Genomic DNA, 25,075 nt, shown 5'->3' with positions numbered 1-25,075 from the left:
TTTATAATTTAGCACACGATGTTCTCTATATGTTAAAAGAGGGTTAATTTAACCCTTCTCTCTTCTTAAGTGCCAAGTACCTCATACCCTCAGAATTCAGTGCATTGCTGGACATACAGTAACACAGCTTTTACTTCATGTTAGGCATCTCTATCAAGCCAGTGGTGTGGGTTCATTTTCCAGACCCTCAGCAATAGGATTCTCTATTGAAACGGATCTTTAGGGAAACCCCATGCTTTCATGACACCAGAAGAAGAATTATAGAGAAAAGGCTGACCTGAAATGCACAAGGGGTATTGTCCACACAGTAGACTCTCAAATGGTAATCCAGAGAGTTACAGGACATGCAGCCAAAAACCGCCACCTTGAGTTGCTTCACGGCACAGTCTGTGATTGGTTCTCCAGTGAGGGCATATGTCCCAAAGCTATCTAGCAGCACATGGCAGGCAAAGGGGTCCAAAAGGCAGTAACAGGATGTGGATTCATCCTCCACTGACATGACTTCCTGTTGGGAAAAGCTGTATTAAATTCTCTCAGTTTGAAAATAAAGTGTGATTTAATGGTTACTTTGCAAGGACATAAATTTTTTTTCAGAACATTTTTATTGACCTCATTTTCTTGATGTTAAATGCTCCTCTTCTATCAAAATAACTGCTTGCATCAGGAACTCAAGAAATGGTTATATTCGATGTGTTGGAATTCTACCCAACAGATTATCACAAACATCACTTTGAAAGTCTCTTTTCAGTTAATTTGTTCAATTCTTATTTTTTATAAAAATATCTTGAACATTAACATCAATAAGAAAACTTTTATGTTTTTTAAAAAGGTCTATTTCTGAAAACCTTTTTCAATATCCTTAGGGTAATATTTATTTCCTTTCAAATATATTTTCCTTTTTCATTCCACCACCATCATTCACGAAGAACCATTAAATAAATGGTCCGGGTAAGATGTACTAGAATATGTCTCCCTCCTGATAAGAACTTAGGTATGTGTGACTGGTTTTGTAGGGCATAAATGTAACACTCTTTGGATGTAAAAGATTATGCGGAACTGCTGAGTAGAAAAACTATACCAGTAAAAACCAAAGCAGAGCAAAACATAACGGAAAAGACCCCTAACCCTGGCCCCTTCATGAAACCCGTGGAATCTCATGTCCCAGGAAATTTGCCTATGGTTGTACTAAGACCGAATAAACAGCAGAATGCATTTTCACCAAAGAATCTAGACTAGTTTCAAGACATCGCTGGGCAGGGTAAATGTAATCCACTGCAGCACCTGGGAATTTTCTTCTCCTAAAGAAACATGATTTTCCTTTTACTTCTTTCGCCTGAAGCACCTCCTGGGAGGTAAGATCTCAGGGCTAGCTGGAACAGGTCATTGTGTTCCAACAAGATAATTCATCTGCTTTCATGCAAACTGACTTCAGAAGACATAAAAGGAATCCCTATCAGACAGATAAATCAGAGGTTTCACTTAAAATAGTAAGTCACTGCAATCTGTCTTTGCTCTGACTGTCTCCCTTGTTGTTACCCTCGTCTTGAGTATCTTCATTTTCCTTTCTTGTCTCTCTCTTTTGTTCTCTCCTTGCACTGTATCTCTTTTACATGTACTCACATACACAGGGAAATAGACACTCAGAATAATTTTCAATGCATTTATTAATTCACCAATACAAATTCAGCACCTACTGTGTTCCTGAATACTTAAACATAGATTCGTTATAATCTCTATGATGGCAAAAATAGATGTAGTGATTTCTTTTATGAACACAGCCTGCCTGACTTGGGCCTCCTCTAATTCCACAGAGGCAAGTCAATTCAGACAGGAACATGGCCTGGGAAGAATGACAGTAGTCAAAGTCTTATGTACTGAAGACAGGTACATAAGGGGACATGTCTGTGTGGGTAATTACAACTGTATTCTAAAACCAAACCAAAAAGCTCTGGATCCTCTCTTTTCCATTATCATGGACAAACACTAGCCAATACCTTTAGGATGTTGGAAAACACATGCCACCAACCCTTTGAAAAGCAAGAAAATGTTCACAAATTTCACAGCTGACTCGTTGTGTTAAGAGGAGGGTTAAATGTATCCCACAGGTAGAATTAAAATCCTGTGTTTTAAAAACAAAGGTCTTACCTCCCACTTGCCCTGTTGTGTCCTCTTCTTTAAATGGATATTCCAGTGCTCAGAACTGACGTCTGCACAGTGTGGTATGGTCAGTGCAAAGGGGGTGGTGACAATTATGTCTGGGGGACCACAGGTGACTTCAGGACTCAGGAGCACCTCAGATCCATCAGACTGGAGGCTTTACAGTTGGCAAAGGATAAAAGAGAGAAGCATGTAGAGGAGGAGGCATATTTGCATGCAAATTTAGTTCCAGACTGGGCTTTTCTTCAGGCTGAGCAAAATCTCTTCCCAGGATTCCCGCCCAGATAGCACCACACATACACAGGGCTAGTCTGGACGACAGCCATTTATGCTGAACTGCTCAAGCCCACAGACTGAGTTTAAACTCTGATCTCATATCTTGGCTTTGGCAAACAAAATGACAAATCCTTCTTCAGAAATATAGGGCAGAACAGAAGAAAGCAAAGATCTGGCTAGTGTGTCACACACCAGCTGCTGAATCCTTATTCTTGTTGATAACATTATCAATGACCAAAGCCAAAAACTTTATAGAAATGACGGATCTGGTAATCTTACCATCAGATTCCTTTCTCCCAACAACACATTTTACAAAAATTTTTAATGCTAGTAAGCAATAAAACTAATTATTATGGAACAGAGCAATACTTAAAACATATCTAGATTGAGTATGTCTATTCTGGTTTTGAAAACATTTATTTTCTGCCAACATATGAATACATAGTTTATATAGTCATGCACTGCATAATGACATTTTGGTCAATGACAGACTGCATATATGATGGTTGTCCCATAAGATTAGTGCCATACAGCCTAGGTGTGTAGCAGGCTATACCACCTAGGTTTGTGTAAGCACACTCTATGATGTTTGCACAACCATGAGCCTGCCTAACCATGCATATCTCAGAACGTATCCACGTTGTTAAGGGAAGCATGACTGTATAGTGATAGCACAGGAGAAAGTTATAAATGTGCATAATCAAATACATAAATATGTATCTTTCTACTCTTTCCTATTTTGGATCTAAATTTAAAGTCATTCCACCCAAATCCGATGTTCAGATTTTTCTATATTGCGAATTATTTACAGTGGGAATGCAGAGTTATGAAACAGATAAAGGAAAGTGAAATTTAACTAAAGGGAAATAATGCCACCTCACTGAATCCTTCCTGCTTTGATTTTCTTGTCTTTTGTTTTGAATCTCTGCCACCACACAATAAGGTGGGAGACTATATAGGAAACAATCAATTAGAAGAACCCAGAAGCCTACTAATTTTTCCCCAACTGCTGATGTGTTTTTGATCAAGCTATTTGATCTTTTTTGTTGTTGGGTTTTCACTTACAAGAAATACAGTGATACAGAATATAGTCAATAAAGCAATTTAAGACTCTCAGATGAACAATGCTAGGAGAGCTAGGAGAGCTGGGATTCATATTATTACCTAAGCTTTCTCTCACCTGATCTTGGAAGGACATTTAAATATGTCATCCTTGATCAAAAAAGCTACCCCTTGAGAAAGATAAAGATGAAATTTAGTACCAAAAGATACCACATTTTCCATGGTCTTGCATAAACAATTTTTCTATGACTGCATCAAACATGATATTAATTTCTGAATTGCTTTTGTTGACATGCTCCTTCTCTCTCAAGTTAGTACTGGTCACAGTCTAGCTTGTTATGTGTAATTTGCTGCTGCAACAAAAGTCAAGGCATATAACTGTGCAGGATCATCTTATATCCACTGCATCTAACACAGCCCTGAATGTTATTACAGGGTCTCCCTCCCCAAGAAACACTGGAGTTGCCTTCAAAAAATTCAGTCTTCCACATAGGCAACCATAATCCAAAGTCGACATTTCTTCTATACAAGCAAAGCATAGGGTAATCTGAAAATGTCTGCATTTACCTTTAAGCAGGGCAGGCAAGCGAGGGAGGTGGGGTGAGAAAGTAGAGTATTAGCAATAATAAATGCTCTGTGAACAGCCTAGAACAGTATACTTGAGGTTTGAAAAAGTGTAAAATTCCAACGTGAGCTATAACCAGCACGACGTGGCAGCCTGTGCTGGATGCTTGCCACTGGCCATCAGAGAGGGTTAAGGGCTTTCCGCGAAATTGCCGCCTGCATCCAGCACAGACAGGAGTAGTGCTTATGAGTGACCGATGACAAGCTCTCCTAAAAGAACTATCTAATTGCTTTCAGAGAATCATTCCCCTTGTTGAACATATTGTTCAAGCATATGGGAATTTGGGGAATTATTTAATGCCAAATGAACTGAAATCAGCTAATTAGATGAACTCGCACACTCATTGTGAATAGCAAGGCTCCTTTAGGTAATCAAACAGCACTAGCAGTCAGCGGCGGTGCATCTCGAGTCTTAGGTGGAGCAGAGAATGGGAGCTTTGCATTAAGTAGGCATTGGGCATTTCCATCAGTGAAAAGGAAGTAAATCAAGATTTATACCTAATCCTACAGTGAAAATGGTGTCTGTGAGTGTAGGTCTTTCTCTGGCGAAGGAATAAAACTTAAATCTCTCCATTTTTTTCCATGATTAATAATAATTTGCCCTTTTCTGCCACCTTCTATCTGTGGCAATCAGGGAGATTTACAAATATTAATTAAAGCTCTTCACACACCTGTGGAAGCAGGTGTTAACAGCATAAGGTCACAGAAAAGTCAATCAAAGTGATAGCAGGAAAATAACCCTAAATTTCTGACTCACAGGCTCCTGCTCTCTGTGACCAGATGCACTTTCCTTTTCTGTTACCACTCAGAGATTTCTGGTCAAATTGCTGGCTCTTGTGACATCCCAAGGAAAGATGGGGGAAAAACATAGTCCAAGTGTAGTCAGGAGGACAGACTTAGGACATCTGAGGACAAAGGGCTGGGGAGAGATGCTTTTAATTGGGCCTGGACAAAAATAGCATGGATGGCATTTAAGTTTTCCCACATTATGTAATACATGACAAGGAAGTATTCATGCGCCTGCTAGAAAAAAAAAAGGCAACATATTTTTCTAAAATTGCTGTGAGTTAATAATACCATGAACCAGTAAGAGCAGTGATTTCAGGACTACACTATCAACCACCTCAGTGTGTCACACACCCTCGTGTAGATCGAAAAGTCTGGTTGTGTGGGACTTTTGCTACTTATCTTTTTCATTGTATCCTCTCTCTCTCTCTCCATACATATGCTGTGCATGTTTATGAATGCTTATGGAGATAAAAAGATCAATAATTTCAGAGTCAGGTCTGTGTAACCAGGTGGCTTGTTGAGCAACTGTATGAAAACATGGTTGTGAATTGAAATTTCTAGTCCCACAGTGCAGCTGAGGGGGGAAAACTGCCAGGTTTGCAGCGTTGATGCCCCCAGCTGCAAAATATACATGGAAGGAGAGGGTGCTGATCAAGCTCACAAGAGCATCTTGCCTGGTAATCTGGAAAGACAGAAAGATCCACATCGCTAACCACATTTAGTTACCAGAAAGGGAACTCAGGAGTAGAAGGGTAGCTGCAGACAACATACGAAGTGGGGAAAAAGAACATTCTTATGTCATCACTTGTCCTTCATGGCATCATCCCCGATACCACATCCCTTGTCCGACCTTCCATCTGCCTTTCTCTCTGTCATGAAAACCAGACAGTGTGGCAGCAGGAAAGCCCATGTGTTTCTGAGCCTCCCTTTCCTCACACGCAAAATCATATCTAATCTAAGATTGTTTTGAGAGTTAAAAGAAGAAAAGCATAAAAAGCACCTAGCATGTGCTCAGCGTGTGAAGGATCTGCTTTGCCAACCCTGAACTCCTGCCTTTCCTGCCTTTTTATGAGTCTTATTTCTGTAGGATCTGTGCTCAAAAGATGGCTAATTTATTCAATAAACGTCATTGTATCAATACACTCTTTGACAGACTTTTCCATGTTTTAGGGATGTGCACAATGGGAATTTAAGACGCCTTGGCAATGCTTTCATCCTCACCTCCCACAGTCTGTCCTCAACTCAGCAGCCAGAGGAATCCCACTAACAACGCCAACTTCCCACCTCAAGGAAGTACAGCTGTTCCTGCCGCTCTGGAGTGTTCAGCGCTGCCTGGAAGAGTTTTCCTCCAGACATCCACACGATTAGCTCCCTCAAGCCCGCAGGTCTTTGCTCACATGACGCCTACTAACGAGGTACTCCCTGACCATGCCTGAGCAATGGAATTGCGACATTCCCTCCACCAAAAGCTGATCTTTGCTTTCCTTTTTCTCCGCAACACTTATTGCCCTTTAATGCACTACACCATTTGTTTACTTATCTATTTTTTGTCTTCCACAAACTAGAAAGTAAGCTCTAGGAGACCAGGGATCTTTTTTGTTTGTTTATTTGTTGATTGTTGTATCCCCATTGCCTAATATATGCTGGTTGTACGCACTCAACAATATTTGTTGAAATGGATATATGAGCCAGTTTGAAGTGATCCCCACTGATCAAATCTGCAACATTTTGAGCATCAAACTAAATAATGGTAGTAAAGGATAATAACCCACTGAATAATATAAGAACCCATTAAATATACGGATATAAATGAATGAATGAATGAACGGGAAGGGAAAACCTTTCCATGCAATAGAAAGTCAACTAATAAATGTAGAAAGTCATCATTTGGCAACCAACCATATTAACATTTGATTCAGTCAGGAATTATGAATAGATGCTAATCTATTTGGTGAAAGTTTGACAAATAATAAGGAACTATTTACATGATTTCAAAGTATCTTCCCACAAGGAACTTATTAATTACAAAGGGTAAAATACTACTTTATAGACAAGAACCTTGGTAGACCCCACTTAACCTAAGTTATCAAAGTTAACTTTGCCAGTAATGGGATGAATCGACAGAACATACCTTCTGATATGATACAGTGAAGAGAGCTCAGCATCACATGTGTAACATTCCTGTCAATAATATATAACCTGAATCTAATCATAAGGAAATACCAGACAAGCCCAAACTGAGGGACATTCTGCAAAATAACTGATCTACACTCTTAAAAACTGTCAATGTTATGAAATAGAGACAGACTCAGGAACTATTCCAGATTAAAGGAGACTAAAGACACATGACAATAGAGTGTAATGGATGGACCTGAATTTGCATTTGTTGTAAAGGACGTTATTCGGATAACAGGTGATATATGAATAAAGTCTGTGGAGTAGATAATAGTATTGTATCAATGTTAATCTCCTGATTTTGATAATTCTGTGGTTATGTAAGAGAACTTGTTTTTAGGATATACACACTGAAATATCTAGGGGCAAAGGGACATCTTGTTCACAATGGTTAAAAAATATATATGTGTATATATATATATGTATTTTATTTATGTGTGTGTATACATACATACACATATATACACACATACACACGTGTGGAGAGAGATAAAAGAGAATAGAATATATAAAATGTAGTAAAATAACATTTGTGAATCTGGGTGTGGGATAGCTGGGAATTCTTTATACTAGTCTTGCATCCTTTCCTTAAGTTTGAAATTATGTTAAAAAAATAAATTTTTTGAATGAATGAATGCAGATAGAGGCCTAGGAAGAATTTTTCCAGAATTCTTGTTGAAGTCAGCGAGGTCACTGACTACTGTATAAAATGTGCGATGGAGGGTGATAGAGGTGCTGCAGCTGGTGGGGGTGAGGTGCTGGTCCAAACCCGGCCGCGTGGTAACTAACATTCGACAGCATCCGTCTGCATCCCAGTACCAACAGAAGGTCAGGCTGATGAAGGTCAGCTACAAGGCGGCAGCTGCTACGCACGGCAGGGCTGGAGTGTATCCATGCACATTTTGCTTTTGCTCTCAATATTTCTTGTTCTGATTCTAGACTTGTAATGTGTCACTCTCTTCAAGCAAAACAACCGGCTCCATATTTCGAGATGAGATTTTCATTGTTGTTGTCTGTCACGCTGCGCTTGGTAATTATTGTTCCCTCTTTTCCTCCTTATGGTCTGTATTATAGATTGATGTAGGTTTGATCACCTTTACCCAGAGTATCACTCAGGAAAGCAGGCAGGAGAGTAATCATAGTTTTACTATGTCAGACCCCGGGTCGATACATAATTAAATCATTTTTTAATGGAATAAACATAAAAGGCAGATAGGTGGAAGCTGTACTTAGTCTTAAAATTAGAGCTCAGAAAGCAAGGTAGGTCCAGCCTCCTACAGTTTTCTACCCAATAAGATACATAGTTTGAACTATTATTATTCTCTTTTCATTAAAACTCGCATATATCGACCTCGACTGCTAACATTACTGTGGATAAAAATCAAGATTTGGGGCTTATTATTTCTCTTGTTTTACTTGAGTCAGATACCCGTCTCACTCTCCAGCTCTGACCAGATCTTTCAGATCAGCCCCAGGAAAATAGCATCACAGAATCTCCAGCAGAGAGGGGCCCTTTAAAGACAGCTTGGCTCATCAGTCAACCCCAACACCGTGACTAGGTCTCCTGAGGGCTTTAATTCTATAACCACTATGTATGACTTAAGAGAACAGATTTCTGGAAAGGGAGAATAGAGGATGAGGAACAGAACAGAGGATAGAGAAGTTGAGCAAAATCTTGTTTTTATCACAGTAGATTTCTCTTTTAGTCTTCAAGTGGTCGTAAAACTGTAATGTGGTTCACAGTTCCTTGGGCAGCTTGTTTAATATTATATCCCTGGACACCACCAACTAAGATTTTGAATCAGTATTTCTGGGATAGGGTCAGGAACCTGCCCTTTTTACCTGCATTCCCTACCTGCAAGGCAGCCCTGGCACTAACATCTGAGAACAGTTGTGCAGTTCTTGAGAATATATCCAAAGCAACACTTCACGCCATGGAGCCTAGGTGCCCTGTCAAATATAGAAAGGGTAGGCTTCTGAGATGGAATTTGGCTGCTGGTCAAGTTTATATGCTCAATATTAAGGCCTTGGGTGATGCTATTATTATTGAAAATTCAACTTCACAGGGACTGTTCCTACATCCTCTTTCTTTAAGTAGCATGTGTATTAATAAGCAAGGACATCAGGTTGGGGGGTTGATTACCAGCAATTGGAAATAATGTTACAGCTCACCAAGCCATTATATCCCATTAGTTGGGGTGGGGAAAGGAGCAGTTAGAACAGTGGATTACAAGCAAGAAGCCCAATTCACTGAGGACAGAAGCATATGGCTCTACTATTAAAGGCTTTACAAATCTGGGTAACCCACAGGGTATTATCTGAAATAGGATCACAGGAGGAGAGATGGCTCAAGGGGGGCTGAGGTGGGAGGGGAATTACATCCACACTGGAATGAGTATCTTTGACTTTGTTGAAATCTGAGCAACACCACACCAAGAGATTAAACTGTTTGCATATGTTAAGTGGCTTTAGTTTACACACACATTCATAGGGTGTTTACCAATTAATAGACTCAAGGAATCACAAATCATGTGTAAATCACCAGTTCCTAGACACAATTTAAGCCTCATCTTTCATGCAGTGCCGGGCTGCCTTTAGCTTGTTTACTAGAAGTGGAATGATGGCTCACTGAAGGTGCTTTCAAGTGAAAGATAGTGAGGGGAAAGGGAGGAGAGTGGATCTGTGGGGCACGTTGCTGTGACATTTTTTATATCGACTAAGTTGTTTACTCATTTACATTTTGAGTGGGGAAGACAGTCTTTGGAGGAAATCTGAGTCCTATCTCATAGAATCATTTCACTTTAGGCTGGGAAAGGACCTAGGAGTAATCAGGCCCAATACCACTGTCGTTCAGATGAGGAAACAAGGTCACAGCGTGAGGTGGAGGGACATGGCCAAAGTCACAGCTCACGTGTGACACAGCGAGGACTAGCATCTCCTGTCCTGTTAGTGCTGGCGGCTGTGGGGTGTGCGTGTGGAGGGGTGGGCAGTGGAAGGCACAGATGTTCCCTGGACATATTCTCCAAACCTGGAATTTCTAAGGTAAAACGTGGGCATGAGAGTTGCTAAGATTGTATTCATAGACACTGGAGAAAGCCTTAGCAAAGCAGGGCCTTGAGACACATAGAATGGTCATAATAGAGGCTTGAATTACAGTAGTTCCCCCTTACTGGCAGGAGATCCGGTCCAAGACCCCCACAGGATGCCTGAACCGTGGATAGTACCGAACCCTATGCATACTATGTTTTCTCCTATACGTGCATACCTATGATAAAGTTTCTTTATAAATTAGGCACAGTAAGAGATTATGAACAATAAATAATAATAAAATAGAGCAATTATAACAACATACTATAATAAAAGTTATGTAGATCTTAGCAACCTCGGCATATGATTTTTTTCTGTCCTTATTAAGTTGAGAAGTTTCACCTTTTCACTTAAAGGAAGCACTTCACAGCTTCTCATTGGCATACCGAATTGCCAGCCTCACTACTCTACTGCTTTGGGGCCTTTATTAAGTAAAATAAGAGTTACTTGAGCATAAGCACTGTGATACCTCGACAGCCGATCTGATAACCTAGACAGCTTAGACTAAGTGACTAACAGGCAGGTCGGTATACATATGGACAAAGGAACGATTCAGTCCTGAGCGGGATGGAGCTAGGACAGTGCAGATTTCACCATGCTACTTACAATGGTGTGCAAGTTAAAACCTACAAATTGTTTATTTCTGGAATTTTCCATTTAATATTTTGGGAATATGATTGACCTAGGATAACTGAAACCATGGAAAGTGAAACCATAGATAAGTGGAGACTACTGTAGTTTCCTATTATTGCTGTACCACAGACTTGCTGACTTAAAATAACACAAATTTACTATTTTAGAGTTTATAGGTCAGAAGTCTCACTGAGCTAAAATGAAGGTGTCAGCAGGGCTATGTTCCTTCTGAAGGCTCCAGAGGAGAATCTATTTCCTCGCCTTTTCCAAATATCTGACTGTGATATTCCTGCCTTCCTGTTTTTTTGTGTGTGTGTGTGAGGAGATCAGCCCTGTGCTAACATCTGCCAATCCTCCTCCTTTTTTGCTGAGGAGGAAGGCCCTGGGCTAACATCCGTGCCCATCTTCCTCCACTTTATATGGGACACCGCCACAGCATGGCTTGCCAAGCAGTGTGTCCGTGTGCGCCCGGGATCTGAACCAGCTAACCCCAGGCCGCTGCAGCAGAGCGCATGCACTTAACTGCTTGCGCCACCAGGCCGGCCCCCTGCCTTCCTCTTATAAGGACCCTTACACAGGCCACCTGTATAATCCAGGGTAATCTCTCCTTCTCAAGGTCCTTAACTTTAATCACATCTGCAAAGTCTCATCTGCCATGTAAGGTAACATTTTCACAGATTCCAGGGACTAGGATGTGGACATCTTCCGGGGGGGGGCATTCTTCTACCATCAGGCTTTTCATGGCTTAAAGTTGAACCTAGAGACTCCTCTGCTCCTGCCTCTTGATCCACTTTTGTCTCCCAGACATCACAAAATTGGATGAAGGTATTGTTTCACCTTTGGGTTACTTTCATTGTTTCAACTTGCCAGCACCTCCACCCTAATTTCCAGAGTGAAGCTCCATATCCGCATACAATTTTAGAGTCTTGGGAAGCTACTATGGTTTGTCTTAAAGATTATAACCAAGGGAGTTACGAGGTTGGTCACCCAGGTTTTCAAAGGGCTGTGTGGATTGTTTTAGAGAGCACGGAGGGCAGCCTCAGTGTGGGCTGGTGCCTTCTCCCAGCATTTTTATTAGGCTATAACTAATAAAAATAAAGTGAAGTGAAATGGATGATAGATATTAAATATCTTAATAGGACAGGTTATTTCTACTTCCAGCACGGTCAATAAAAGAAATGGCACATACGAATAAAAATAATTACAGTATGTGGTGTTCCTTACAATGTACAATCAAACTCATGAACCAATGACTTTCCTCTTATTGAATTAAGGTGCACCTTCCATTCAGATCTATTAACCACATTCACAAACCATTGTTATCTTGTCAATGGCATCTTTAATTAAAGACTCCTCTGGACTACGCTAATCACTTCACATTGTGAGCTCACATGGGCTTCAAATGTACTTTGATTAAAATGACACCAATTTTTATTTATATATGTTTGTTTTTGGACCAAGGGGTGGTGGGGTGGAAGGGATGGTAAAGAGCACGGTATGGGGAAATTCTCCCTTCCAAAAAAAGCAGATCATAAAATGACAATGTGAGAATTCTCCCTCCTCGTCCCCACTTTTTCCTTTTCCCTCTTTCTTTCACTATTTTTCTCTTCCCCTCGTCACTTTTTAGGGGTAATGGCATTATATTTAACCTAAATGACTTTGTGAAGAAACCATCATGATTTGACTACAGAGAAGAGCACAATCTTCAGCTAAAGAGGCATTAACCCTTCTAGGCCATTAAGATCCCATTTGATAAATCGCCCCTTTATTACACTGCATGGCACTGGTAGCCTGAAAGAATTAATGGTTTCCCAAATGGCAGCAATTTACTCCCCTTGCACTAGCAGAAAAAGCACCTTTGTGTGTTACTTAGGAAGCACTTTTCCTCCTCGGCAGTTCCCTCTGCCTATTATAGAGTGAATGCCAAATCTCCTCAAAGGGATATTATGTGCCATCAACTTGATTCTTCCAATAAAAATTTCTAAAACTCACTTAAAGCAACAAACTGGATTCAAATCCATAACTGACTATTGAAAGAAATGGTGACAGGGACAATTCATTCATTTCTATCCGTCACTATCTAGCAAGAAAAGCCTGGCAAAGTAGACAGGGACAAAGTTTGTTCAAGGTGGCATACGCTACCTGCCCAGCTTGACTGGTCATTGATCTCCTAATCTAAACACCAGCCAACCCAGAGTCCATTGTTTGGACCCACAAATATAACCCTAAAGTATAAATCATAGGCCACAATGTTATGAGAAATAGAGGCAGACACCAAAATTTTTGCAGGGTGTCCTTTGTATCTTCACAAGGCTCTTGATTTTAGAGTGAATAGTTAATATGTCTGCTATCACTGAATTAATCTTTCCTCGGAGTCTAGGAATGTGATAGCAGTCAAAAGGGAAGAACCCAGCATCATTGGCACAGAGTTAAAGTAAATTCCATGGACTTTAGAAAACTCATTATCTACGTAATTAAAAAAAATAAAGATAGACAAAAGAAAATAATATCAAAATGTAGCATTTATATGGCACTTTATAGTTTGCACAGGATTTCTCATATATGTAGTTATTTTATCATCCTCACCAAAATCCTGGAATGCAGTTAATAATACACAAAATTTATAGATGATAAAATGGAGGGCTAGAGAAAGAAAATGACTTGCTCAAAGGCTATACGTGGAAAGGGAGATTGAAACTCAGGCCTTCTGAATCCCTGTGTTCTCCTCACCCATTTCTTATAATTCTTTATTTCTCATGCAATGCCAATGACTAAGTCTGCACTACTTTCCTGACAAGTTATGTACATTATCAGTTCACTCCAGTGAGTTCTAGGATTGGCATATTCTTACCTAGCTAGGAAGGCAAAGAAAACAAAGGAAGGCAGAAGATTTCGCCCTGCATGAAGCAGGCAAGCATAGTCTTTCCCCGACATGGTGACATTTTGCTGTAAGTAGTATGCTGTCACATGCTCTGAAGCTCGACATGGGATTTTGATTCAGCAGTTGCCTTTTTTCTTGGTTATAAATATTATTTTTGGCTTTTATTTATTTATTCTTTAATCACTTTTCTTCCTACCCCTTTTCTGGTAAGTCAAAGAGCTGTGTTTATTCCCTGGAAAGAACTCCAATGTTTCTCCCGGGGCACCTATTATTACAAACTCTCAGGTGACCTTCAGCTGGCAAATGTCTCTCTACTAATTAATCGTCAATTCCCAAGCCAGGATTCTGGGAATTATCTTCAATTCCTTCATCTCTTTCACCCCATATTAACACACACATGCACACACACATGCACCAGATCTTGCCGAGTTCCTCCCCAAGTCTCTCTCAAAACTCCCCACTGATAGCAATGTAGGGATTAGAGAAAGGATTTAAAATGTTCCTAACTAGAGACAAGGACATTCAAAAGTAGAGTGACTATAATTTGTAGTCCAAATTGAGATATTTTTGAGGATAAAAAAGGGCATTCTTCATAATCGTGCTAGGCAAAATGAGGCGACTTTTCACTATGCTCACAAGGAGGGTGCTGGTATAATGAAGACTTGAACTTGGGCAGTGGCAGTGGAGATGAAGCAGAAGGTAATATATCTATATGTAAACATGACTAGGCCTCCTGAATCTTAAGCCTCATCAATCCCTACCCATCAGGTAAATTTCAGTTTCCCTTCAGAAGCAAACAACACTCTACATGGTCTAGTCCTTATTTTTTTAGCCTCATTCCTTATCACTCTTCCTTTCATGTTTTGTTCTGATTTGCTTAGTTCCAAAATATTTGATGTTATTTATACCTTTGTGCCTTTGCACATTCTATTCCCTTTGAATGGAATGCCTTATACTTCCTGTCTTTCAGTTTTTAACTCAGTTGTCACTTCCTCTCTGAAACGTCCCCTGTGCCTTTAGACAGAGGTCATCCTTTCACTCCTGGTTAACATCTGTGTATCTTTCTCACTACATGTATCGCATTGCAATATCATCATTCATTTGGGAAATTGGGTTTGCTTTCAGGGCTTCATCTATTATGGTATTAAGTGGTTCTAGTTTTCCTAGTAATTCCTAACAATTGTGCTTAGTGGAACCACCCATGGTAGCAGGGTCTCTTGAAGACATTTCATTTTGATTCTATAACTTTTCAGTAAACATCTAGTTATTAAAATAGTTTCATTTAGTTTTTAGGACTCATTTTTGTTCATTTTAAAACTTTAGTCTTACATCTGATTCAAAATTCCACCCCCACCCCCCAGTACCCATGCATACAAACACACACGTGCATGCACACACACTCATGCACATTTGTACATACACACACAAGGCTCTAGATACTTGGTCTGGAGAGGAGGGAGTAGGTTGTCTACTCCCTCATGTATTTCCTTTCTCATGAGCTTATCCCTGTGGCATTGTGGTAGAAAGGAAGGAGAAGGAAAATCACCTCCTTACTTAATTATGTGTGGCAAGGTGATGATATTTTTCTTGGGTGACTTACGAGTTTAAGATAATCCTTGATGGATTCAGTATAAATGGGTGGTGACTCCAAAAGACCTCACTGACAGAAGGTGCAGGTGACTGGATTGTAAACAGTTGCCCCTAAGCATCTGTAGTTTCTTGTGGGTTTCAGTTACATCTGACAACTGGCCCCCAGCTGGCAGCATCTTCACCCTGTTCTCTGAGCCTCTTTGCATCACATGGAAGTGGCCCCTGGCAAACCTGTTTTCAGTCTCACTTACCCTCTCTGGCTCCCAACTCCTGGCCAGGGTCATCTTCTCTACCTCTTGGGAACATGAAGACCTGGAAATTATGGAAGTGCTCTTTTCCCCTCTCTCTTTGGCTTTAGCGGATGCCCTCCCTTCCCAAAACTTTTTTTTTTCCTATCCCCTGGTAGCATGGAACAAGTCAACTAAGTGATAAACAATGAGAAAATCAGGTATCAGTGTCTACTTCCTGTAGATGACTCACATTTAATGAGTAATTCTCTTGCAGCTACTCTCTTTGGCTTTGGCGAGGGCAGGGACAGCCATTTTTGATACCTGTACTGTTCCAAACCATGACTTCTCATTTTTGCTCTTCAAGTCTCATTCTTATATCAATAGGGAGGGAGAGGGCATGGTGTGTGAGTGGGTGTGGGAGTGGCAGTGCCCATTCTGATGAAATGACGCTTCTCAGCAGGTTCTGCAGGGAGGTGGGAAAATTAGCCTTGGCATTATAGCTGGCAAATCTCTGAAATTAGAATGTTGGGGTACTTAGTTCTTTTTTCTTCTTTTGTGTAAATCAGCTTTGTCAATTTCAGGAATACAGAAAAAGTCCACTGTGCCCCCAAACACCATCCTGCTACATGTATACAAGCTCCGTCCTCCAACCAACACCTCCACCAGAAATAAACTCCTTCTATATAAAAGATGCTATTTTTCTTAATCCACAGTAGTGAATACATTTGCCACTTAATAGTCATTGACTTAATTGACCTCATAATATCAACTGTGAAAACTATTCCAGAAGTCCACAACTTTGCAGTGAGATGGTGTAGTGTTTTTTGCCTGTGCTGAGGGATGGCTTGAGATGGAACCTATCGACTGAATCCTCTAAGCTGGAGAAGGCAAACAGAGAGGCAAATCAACTCAGAAGGTTTGAGCCAGATTTTATCCCCTGCAACAATGTCCTGACCAGTCACCCGATGTCAGGGTAGAGCCAAGGGCAGGTGCACTTATTCTGAGCTCAAGAGGCAAGACTTTGGGACTGCTACACTAAGTGCAGTAGCCTGGTGACAGGCGTTTCTTACCTTTGGAGAAATCAGAGCTCTCAGAGGTCCCAGGAAAAGCGTGTGCAGATTCCTATTTTACCGAGATGAAAGGTTTTAGAATGGCCTCAAATGTCGGCTTTGATATAAAGAGTAGTTTACTACAAACAGATTCATTTAATTAAATCTCCATTTTTACAGGTAGAATGGCCATACAGATGTGTGTTTTCTTTTTACTGTTCTAGAAATGAGGTCCTCTCAAACAGTCTAAGGACATTTCTGAGTACTTATATCCTCTATTCGGCGTGATACGGGAGGGGAGTGTGTGTGTATGTGTGTATCTATAATTTTGTTTTTATGTGTTTTGTTCTTGCTACCATCAAGGAAAAGCCATATGAAGCCATTCCACAGGAGTAGCCTACACTGCAGTGTTTAACTGTGAGCCCCTTACTGGGAAAGAAATGCTGTCTACTCTCTTCCACTTCCCAGAGCTTTTTCTGTCTTCCTGGTCTTGTATTTGGTCTTATTTCATGCTTCGCTATTAAAACCGTTAATGTTTCATAACACCACCATGTCTACCTTACCAATCCTCACCCCAAGATGTGCCCATTGGGCAGACCATACCATTTGATAGCAAAAAAAAAAAAAAAAAAAAAACCAGAAGAAAAAAAGTGGTTGAAATATCCCATCTGGGCTGAGCTCAAATTCCAAAATATATGTTCTTTTGTAAATTCTTCAATAAGATTACTTACATTTCCAATTCTAGTCTAAGCATTTGGTCAGGAATACCCACATGACGGTGTAATCAGAAAAAGAAATGACTGTTTGCCTTTGGTTTCATTTTATTGCTTCTCAGAAGAAAGCTAAATATAATAATTTTCTGGTCCAGTTCTCTAGTCTCCAACCATGGGGTGGGGAGGGGTGCGAAAAGAAGCAGGAGGGTGGTGATGGGAAGACTGTGCTACACCGACATCACTTTCTTATTCTAATACATATGGGGGAAATATCTGACGTGAGACAATTGATTATTTTAATCTACTTGTTTAAATATCTTAATCTAATTTTATAAAAAATTATCAAGACCTGGTTAGAGAGGATAAAAATTTTTTTCCCCAAAATGCTCCTGAAGAAATGTGGGGGGAAAAAAAAAGACCCAAATTCTTTCGAATTAAAGTTTAAGAAAAGAGACAGGCTTTTTGAGAATGATTACTGCTGGTTTCCTGCCCTCCAAAGGGTCCTGTAGTAAAGAAAGCCACATTTGGCATTGAGCTAGCTGCTTATATACCCTTGATCCAGGGGAACCCAAGGGCTTCTTACCAGCAAATACTTCTGGCAGCCCCAAGTTCATGCCATTGCCTTTCTGCAAGGCGACTCTAGTTCCTGTCCCAGCGACGTCACTAAGCATCTTCTATTTTGCGAATGGAGCAGGGCATGAAACTTAAATCTTCATTCTGTTTGTGAGAAGGCCCGGAAGGAAGCTGCTAAAGGCAATGTTCTGACATCCAAGAGACTTCACAGCAGGGAAAAATGTCTGCATTTAGCCACTCTTAAAGACCCCTCCCCAACCCCCCACCCCAATTCTATATAGATACTGGAAAGTGTATCCCGGAGCTGGACATCATTGAGTTACAGCCCTCATGGCTTTCTTTGTCTGGCTAATTTCTACTGATCTTTTAGACCCCCCTCAAGTGACATCTCCTGGAAACTACTCCCCCCACGAGTCCCTCTGTAAGTCTATCCTTAGAATAGATTAAGGGCCCTCCTCTATTTTTCCACTGCTTTCTATGAAATCCTTGATTGCAGTGTAATTCCATGTTGAATTACAAAGTTATCATTGTCTTCCCCAATCCAGGCCCCTCTCTATCCATGTCATGGTGAATTTCCATTATTAGAGATAAGCCCTGTCTCTCATCAAGCATGCCTTACTGGACTCAAGAATAATATGCCTAGGGCCGGCCCCGTGGCTTAGCGGTTAAGTGCGCGAGCTTCGCTGCTGGCGGCTCGGGGTTCGGATCCTGGACGCGCACTGACGCACAGCTTGTCCAGCCAGGCTGAGGCCGCGTCCCACATACAGCAACTAGAAGGATGTGCAGCTATGACATACAACTATCTACTGGGGCTTTGGGGGAAAAATAAATTAAAAAAAATTTAAAAAAAAAGAATAATATGCCCAATTCTGCCTTAAGGTAGGGAGTATGATGCAGTATAAAATACATTATTAGTCAGAAAATTTTGCTTTGGTGTCCAGTCCTGCTACAACCTAAGGCAAATCTACTAACTTTTCTTGGTCTTAATTTTCAAATCTATAAATTTACGATAATTATATTATTATTACTCACTACACAGGATTGATGTAAAGATTAAAGGATATACTGTAGGTAGAATACTTTATCAAATATAAATGTATCAATTAGGTTTTCTTTTCTTGTTTTATTGTGTTTGAGATATATCAGGTATCATGTAATGCCACAATATCCCAATGAAGTAGGTACCTACTATCATTTTTCAAATGAAGACACAGAGTCACAAAGAGTTTCATTAACTTACCTAAGTCACATGGATAATAGCAGTGAGGCTTAGATCTGAACCCATGGCCTCTGATGCCTGAGCTCACACTCTGAGCCACTGAGCTCAAATGTTTCCTAATATCGTATCTGCTAAGATTCAGCATTGGGGTGAGACTTTCTTCCAGTCTTTCTTCTCTCAACTCTATAATGCAGCAACAGCAATTGACCCCCATAGACTTCTCAGAAATATTCAACTTGATCCTGCCTTCCTGCCTTGCCTAGGTCTCAGAGCTCCTATAGAGCGATTTCAGAGAACGCCTCTTTATAGGGACCAAGAGTTGGAACACAATGTCAGAAAGCTGTTGCCTTAAAGTCTCCAACATCAAGGAGAGGTGGCATCCTTTAGTCCATGAGCACTGAAATTGGAGTCACATACCCTGAAGTCAAATCCCAGAGCAGCCAGTAAGCAACATGCCTTTGGAAAGCAGCTTTACTTCTTGGAACCTTGTTTTTTCAGATTTTTTTCTCATCTCTAACATTGGTACAAAATATTCCTCTTTTGAACATTACTGTGGAGATTAAATGAGTCAAATGTATGTGAGAGCACTTTGCAAATTATACCAAAACAGAGGTAAGTAGTTATTACTTTTCCAAGGATGCAAAGTCCCCTTCCAACAAACTATTTAATATGTATATATGTACAAAAAGTCAACAGAGATAATTTCCTAAGAGTTATAACCAATCAAAGTCCAGATTGCTGGAGGAGGTTGGAAAAGATTCATTAAGATAGTCGTTCAAGTCTGAAAGTGTAGACAGAGCAGGGACATTGAGAAAGGAAAGTGGCATCCTTCCACTTAATGGAAAGTGCAGAGTATCCTCTTGGAGGCTTCCCGGGAACACAAGTAGGATCTTCCAAGATAGACAGGCTATGTTCAATTCAGACAATGAACAACCTCACTTAAAACTTACCAAAATATCAAAATATAACCATCTGAGATGATTTGAATACAGGGGATTGTGCTGAGTTTGTGATTCACTCCACACAGCCATATCCCTGGGAATCTGGTACAGAATTTAGATCAGTGATATAAGTTACAGTTCCACTAAATCATTACCCTGCTACCCCAGGGATGTAACTCAGAAAACGGCAACAGTAATGTATCATCAATAGGAAAATGGAACAGACTTTAATTTAAATACAGCAAAAAAGAGGTTTGAAAGATCCCACCATAATTCTCTGTGTGTGGAGGTGACGGAGAGTCAGAAAATCCAATTCTTACACCTATGAACTAAAAAGGAGGGAACTGTGATGGCTCCAGAGGCAAAGATGAAAGAAACAGAGCAGCACTGTTCCAGCTCTATGGACTTCAAGGAAGAAGGGCCTTATTCTGAGCACAAGTTCAGAATGATGGACAGCATAAGATGAAAATGGGTTTTCGAGTGATCTTACAAAGAAAAGATGCCACTAAATAGCTACATAAATGGCCTTCTCCTGATTAATCCCAGGATTAAAAGCTGAAGAACTCAGATTTAAGCAGCCTCCTGGCAGGGATGAAAAAAAAATTCACCCAAGCTTTACAAAAGTAGTTGAAAAGTATTTGTTATTTTTAGTGGTTTATAAGCAGTTTGGAGCTCCTCAAAAGGGAGTGAGGATGCCAAAGAAGCTAAATGGGCTGAAACCCAGGGGCTGGTCATTGCTTTAAGAGATAGGAACGTCTGGGAAGGTTTCAGCAACATGAAAAGGAATGTGTGCTTCCTGCAATTTTATTTTATCCTCATTTTAATAGAAAAATGCACACCTCATAGATCTCAAGTCTTAGATGAACTGTTCCTGTTTCTGTGTACCTTCCTAGACAGCAGTAATGAACTCACACCTTAGATGCAGATGGATAAACCAAATTGGTTAACATGGAATTTACAAAGCTAGCTGGGGACGACCCCATTAGGCCAAACCTGTCTTTCAAGGTCTGCGGGCTCTGGTGAGCTTTTATGTATTTCTCCGTATTTTACAATTGCAGAGTGTTCCAAATGATATTTCCCACATTTTTGAGCCATTTTATTTAAGTTCTTGTACATTTGATGCCTTTTCGCACATTCTAGCTCTGCCCTCCTAAGAAGCTTCCAGTAAGACAGAGGGATTGAGGTGAACTCGCCCTAGGTTGGTTTTCACATAATGAGGTGGAAGACACTGGGGATGGGTTTGAGAGGAAGGAGCTGAACAGGTTCTCAGTGGATTGAGTACCACGAAGGGAACAGGATGCAGAGGTAGGGGTTTGCAGGAGGCTGTGATTTCAGGCAAGGTTGACTGGATTCTGCCTCAGACTTCATTTCTGCAGGATGCTATATTTACAAGCATATGCGTAATTGACCATGACCTCAATTTTAAACAGGTATGGTTTCTTATATAAATCAACCAAAGAGATACAAATGAGGTGACTCTTCCAGAAAACTCCATTTTTAGGTCTGCTTAACTGAGATCTTGAATAAACTCTTCAAGCGTCTTGGTTTCCCTTATTTGCCAAGTGGAGGTATTTAGATACTAGCATGTTTTCACGTGCACAGGTAAAGGATCTAGATCCACGGGACTGAAGAAATAACACAAGAGCCCGACATAGTACTGCTTATACTCCAACAGCCAAGTAGCAGAGCCTTTCTTCCATTCCTCCCAAGCCCTGTAGAGCAGAAAGTTAAAACCACTGGGCACCAACAAATCCTTCATGGAGATAGCTATCAAAATCTGTTCAAACCATCTGTTTCTCTGGCTGTTTTTCCTTTCAGTGTTTTTCTTTCGTGTGTTCTTTGCTAACAACAAAAAATCTCTTCTAAAATAACCAAGATGTTATGACTGAAAATGCCAGAGGTATATATCCAGTTTATGAGAGAAATTGCTTTATAAAGAGGAGTTAGGTTTATCTTGTGTGGAGGAGGGCAACATTTCCACAAATACTATACTTGTGCTGAGAAAATAACCAACTACTTTTATTAAAAGAGTATGCGACAAGATTTGTATTTGTTCATGTAATTGAATTTAATGCTGCTGAAATTTGTCAGACCTGAAAGCTACTGAAGCGTAGACCATATTTTCACATTGAAGAAAATTGCTTAAGAAATGTATCTCAGCTTATGGCAGGTCTTCTGCTGCTCTTGAAAGGTCACAGGTCAATGATTCTCTGCATTTGCATAATGCCTAGCACCAAAGAGTGCCTTCAGGGATGATTTTTTTTTCTTTTGAGAGGAAGCCTATGTGAGGCAGTCAGTGTTTATGGAGATACCCTGCTTATGACTTGCCTACGGATTCACTGTTTTATATTTGGTGTCTGCTGTCTAGATATCAGTGACTTAGGTTAGTTACCTATAAATGTGGAGCTGTGTGTGTTTTCATTCTAGCCAAGAGTTTTGCAACTGGTTTTTCCTTCTATATAGTCAATCAGTTCACTATCTCACATACAAATCTCCATGTCCCATTATCTTAATAACTTCAGATTTTCTGCAGAAGTTCCGCTTCATATTTCATATTCATTAAGACACCATCCTTCTCTGTCTCTCACCTGGGTTCACCTTGGTTGATGGACATATAAATCTCCCAGGAATTCTCCTCTGGGATGGCGCCATGTGGTATGAGTAAACTCACCCCTAAAAGAGAAAAGACAAGAAGTTATTCGTAGATTTTCCAATTATCTTGAAGCACTTCAACTGAGCACCTTACAGATGCTCTCAAAAAAGGACCTTCTCACAGCACTTTATGAAATCCCAATCCTGGGAAAATTTATAAAGTCCAAGATGATAATAGGAAAACATTGATTACTAAAGTGACATAAAGGGGGGCATATTCTTCAACTGTGTACTCAAATTAGTTTTTTATTTAAAGTCTTCCTGGTATTTTTTAGTTCTCTTAAAAGATAAGGTGTACTGAGACCAGGCATTATCAAACATATCTGAGAATATAAGAGTTTATCAATGTATCTGCTCCAAAATTTAAAAATGTATTTCTCTATCTTGTCTCTATCCATTCATTTCCTGAAAAAGTCTCTGGGATAATAGGTGAGCCATCCAACATTTTGCCAGAGCCTAGTATGAAACTGTGTTCCAAATTGTACATCTTGAAGCAAGTTTAGGGAGGTGATCAGTGGAGTACTGCATTTGGTCAAGAAAACTGGAGAAAGAAAAACATAGATAAGCTTAGAAACCTTATAGGTTGTTGTATAGCCACTATTTAACCTTATATTTGCAAACAGAAGCTAGAAAAGGATAAGGTTAAAGGTGATTTAACCATATTCATGTCAATGTTAAATTGAGAAAAACTCAGTAGACTTACTTCAGTAAAATCACATAACTTAGGGAGGGAAGGCACATCACACTGCATTTGAAATGTCCCTTCCCTCCTCTTGAATGCTGTGAATAAATATTTTACTTTGGCAAAGAGAGAAGAGTTTAGAGAGGGCAGAGATTCTCTTTAATGTAACTTCTTGTTTATAAAAAGAAATGAAATAGAGACACAGTAAGATCTTTACAAAATAAAATCTCAGGGCATCCTCCTATTTTTTGAATAATGCAGCTCTCACCTTTTCTCCTGTCATTAGAGCTAATGTAATTGCACAGAAAGCTTTCAGGTTGCTGATGATAATTTAAATCTAGAGATGGCAGGCTTTACTGATATCCTTCTATGTGCTTGTTAGCTGCTATAGAAGCAAGGAATGCAACACTCATTGCAAAACAAGTTATTTGTGATTCACATTTATGAGCATTATTCAGTAATGTGTTAGTTATCATCAGTATCTTTCACTAGCACTAAGAATGGGGCATATTTAAATACAGCTTTCAGCAAGGGTATTCATTTATATTCTGGACCTTAATGTCAATAGTAGCAGAACTGTAATAATTGCCATCCTTAGGGGCCTCCTTTCATTGACCATTCTTCCTTAAATGTAGTCGACAAATGAAGTGGCCTCCATTATATCCTTCCCTGCTGTTGAGCGGAAGTTGTAATACACAAGATATTCACAGTGTGTAGATGTCAACCTGAATACACGCCCTAGGCATTTTGTATTCTCTTTTAGTCTGACATAGCACTTTCTCTCTGTTGCCTCCCTTTTAGACTATCTAGCCCATTATGATAACAAAGACATTCAGTTCCTATTCTTTAGATGTAGAAGCACAGAAGGCTATTATCAAGCAGTAATGCCCTTTTAGGCAATTAACCCAAAAGAATAACTTTATTATGCTCCCATTTTCCCTTTCCTATTTTTTCTTTTATTGAAGTATAATTCACATGCAATAAAATGTACCCATTTTAAGTGTACAAATTGTATACTCTCATGTCACCACCATCATAATCAAGATAGAGAACATTTCCATGCCATAAAGAGTTCCTTCATGCCCTTTAGAATCAATTCTTCGATTGGCAGCCCAAATGATCACTTATTTGCTCTCTGACATGTTGACTAGTTTGCCTTTTTTAAACTTTCAAATAAATGAAATCATACAGTGTGGTAAAAAAAAAAAAAACAATAATGGCTTATTTCATCAATAACATGTAGCACAATGCCTGGCATAGAGTAGGCACTTAGTAAACAAATGACTGTGTGAATGCAAGAATAGGGTTCAAAATTCTGAGTAAAAAAAAAAAAGCCAGACTGTGAGACATGCTGTCTTCTCTAGATCATCAGAGAAGATGATCAACTCCCAGATCAAATAAGAATAAATATGTGTGTGGACATTGTAGAGCAGATCACATCTCATTTCTTTCAAGTCAACTTAATTCCCTGTGTTTAGATTGAAACATTACTCATAATATTCTTAAATTCAACCTGAATCTGCAGGATATTTTGAGCTTTCACCTATTTCATCTTTCCTTCAATCAGAAATTGTATGATTATCCTTCAGACATACTTCCCTCCCCCCCACCCAAACATATAAATTTTATGTGGAGACTGAAGATAGTCAGACACAGAGGCAAGGATTGTGGGGAGTGGTAGTGTTGGTGACAAGGTATATTTTATGAAAAATGAAAGGCTCTGTGGGAAATCTTTATACCTG

At 39.8% G+C, this 25,075-nt stretch overlaps 1 protein-coding gene across 6 annotated transcripts in view; it reads right to left on the bottom strand.

Moving 5' to 3' along the window:
- UNC5D (unc-5 netrin receptor D) overlaps positions 1-25,075 on the bottom strand; it is a 520,162-nt gene that overhangs the window by 37,121 nt on the left and 457,966 nt on the right. For all 6 annotated transcript variants that reach the window (XM_058525192.1, XM_058525193.1, XM_058525190.1 and 3 more), the window contains 3 exons: positions 22,588-22,672; positions 2,146-2,314; positions 278-505 (listed from right to left, as the gene is read on the bottom strand). In XM_058525192.1, the coding sequence (XP_058381175.1) occupies positions 278-505; positions 2,146-2,314; positions 22,588-22,672 (482 nt within the window). The remainder of the gene's footprint in view (positions 1-277; positions 506-2,145; positions 2,315-22,587; positions 22,673-25,075) is intronic.

The sequence above is a fragment of the Diceros bicornis genome, chromosome 29 (genome assembly GCF_020826845.1).
Source record: "Diceros bicornis minor isolate mBicDic1 chromosome 29, mDicBic1.mat.cur, whole genome shotgun sequence".
Lineage (NCBI taxonomy): Eukaryota > Metazoa > Chordata > Mammalia > Perissodactyla > Rhinocerotidae > Diceros > Diceros bicornis.
The sequence above is the reverse complement of the archived record's forward strand: the minus strand, read 5'-3'. Positions and strand labels throughout refer to the sequence as shown.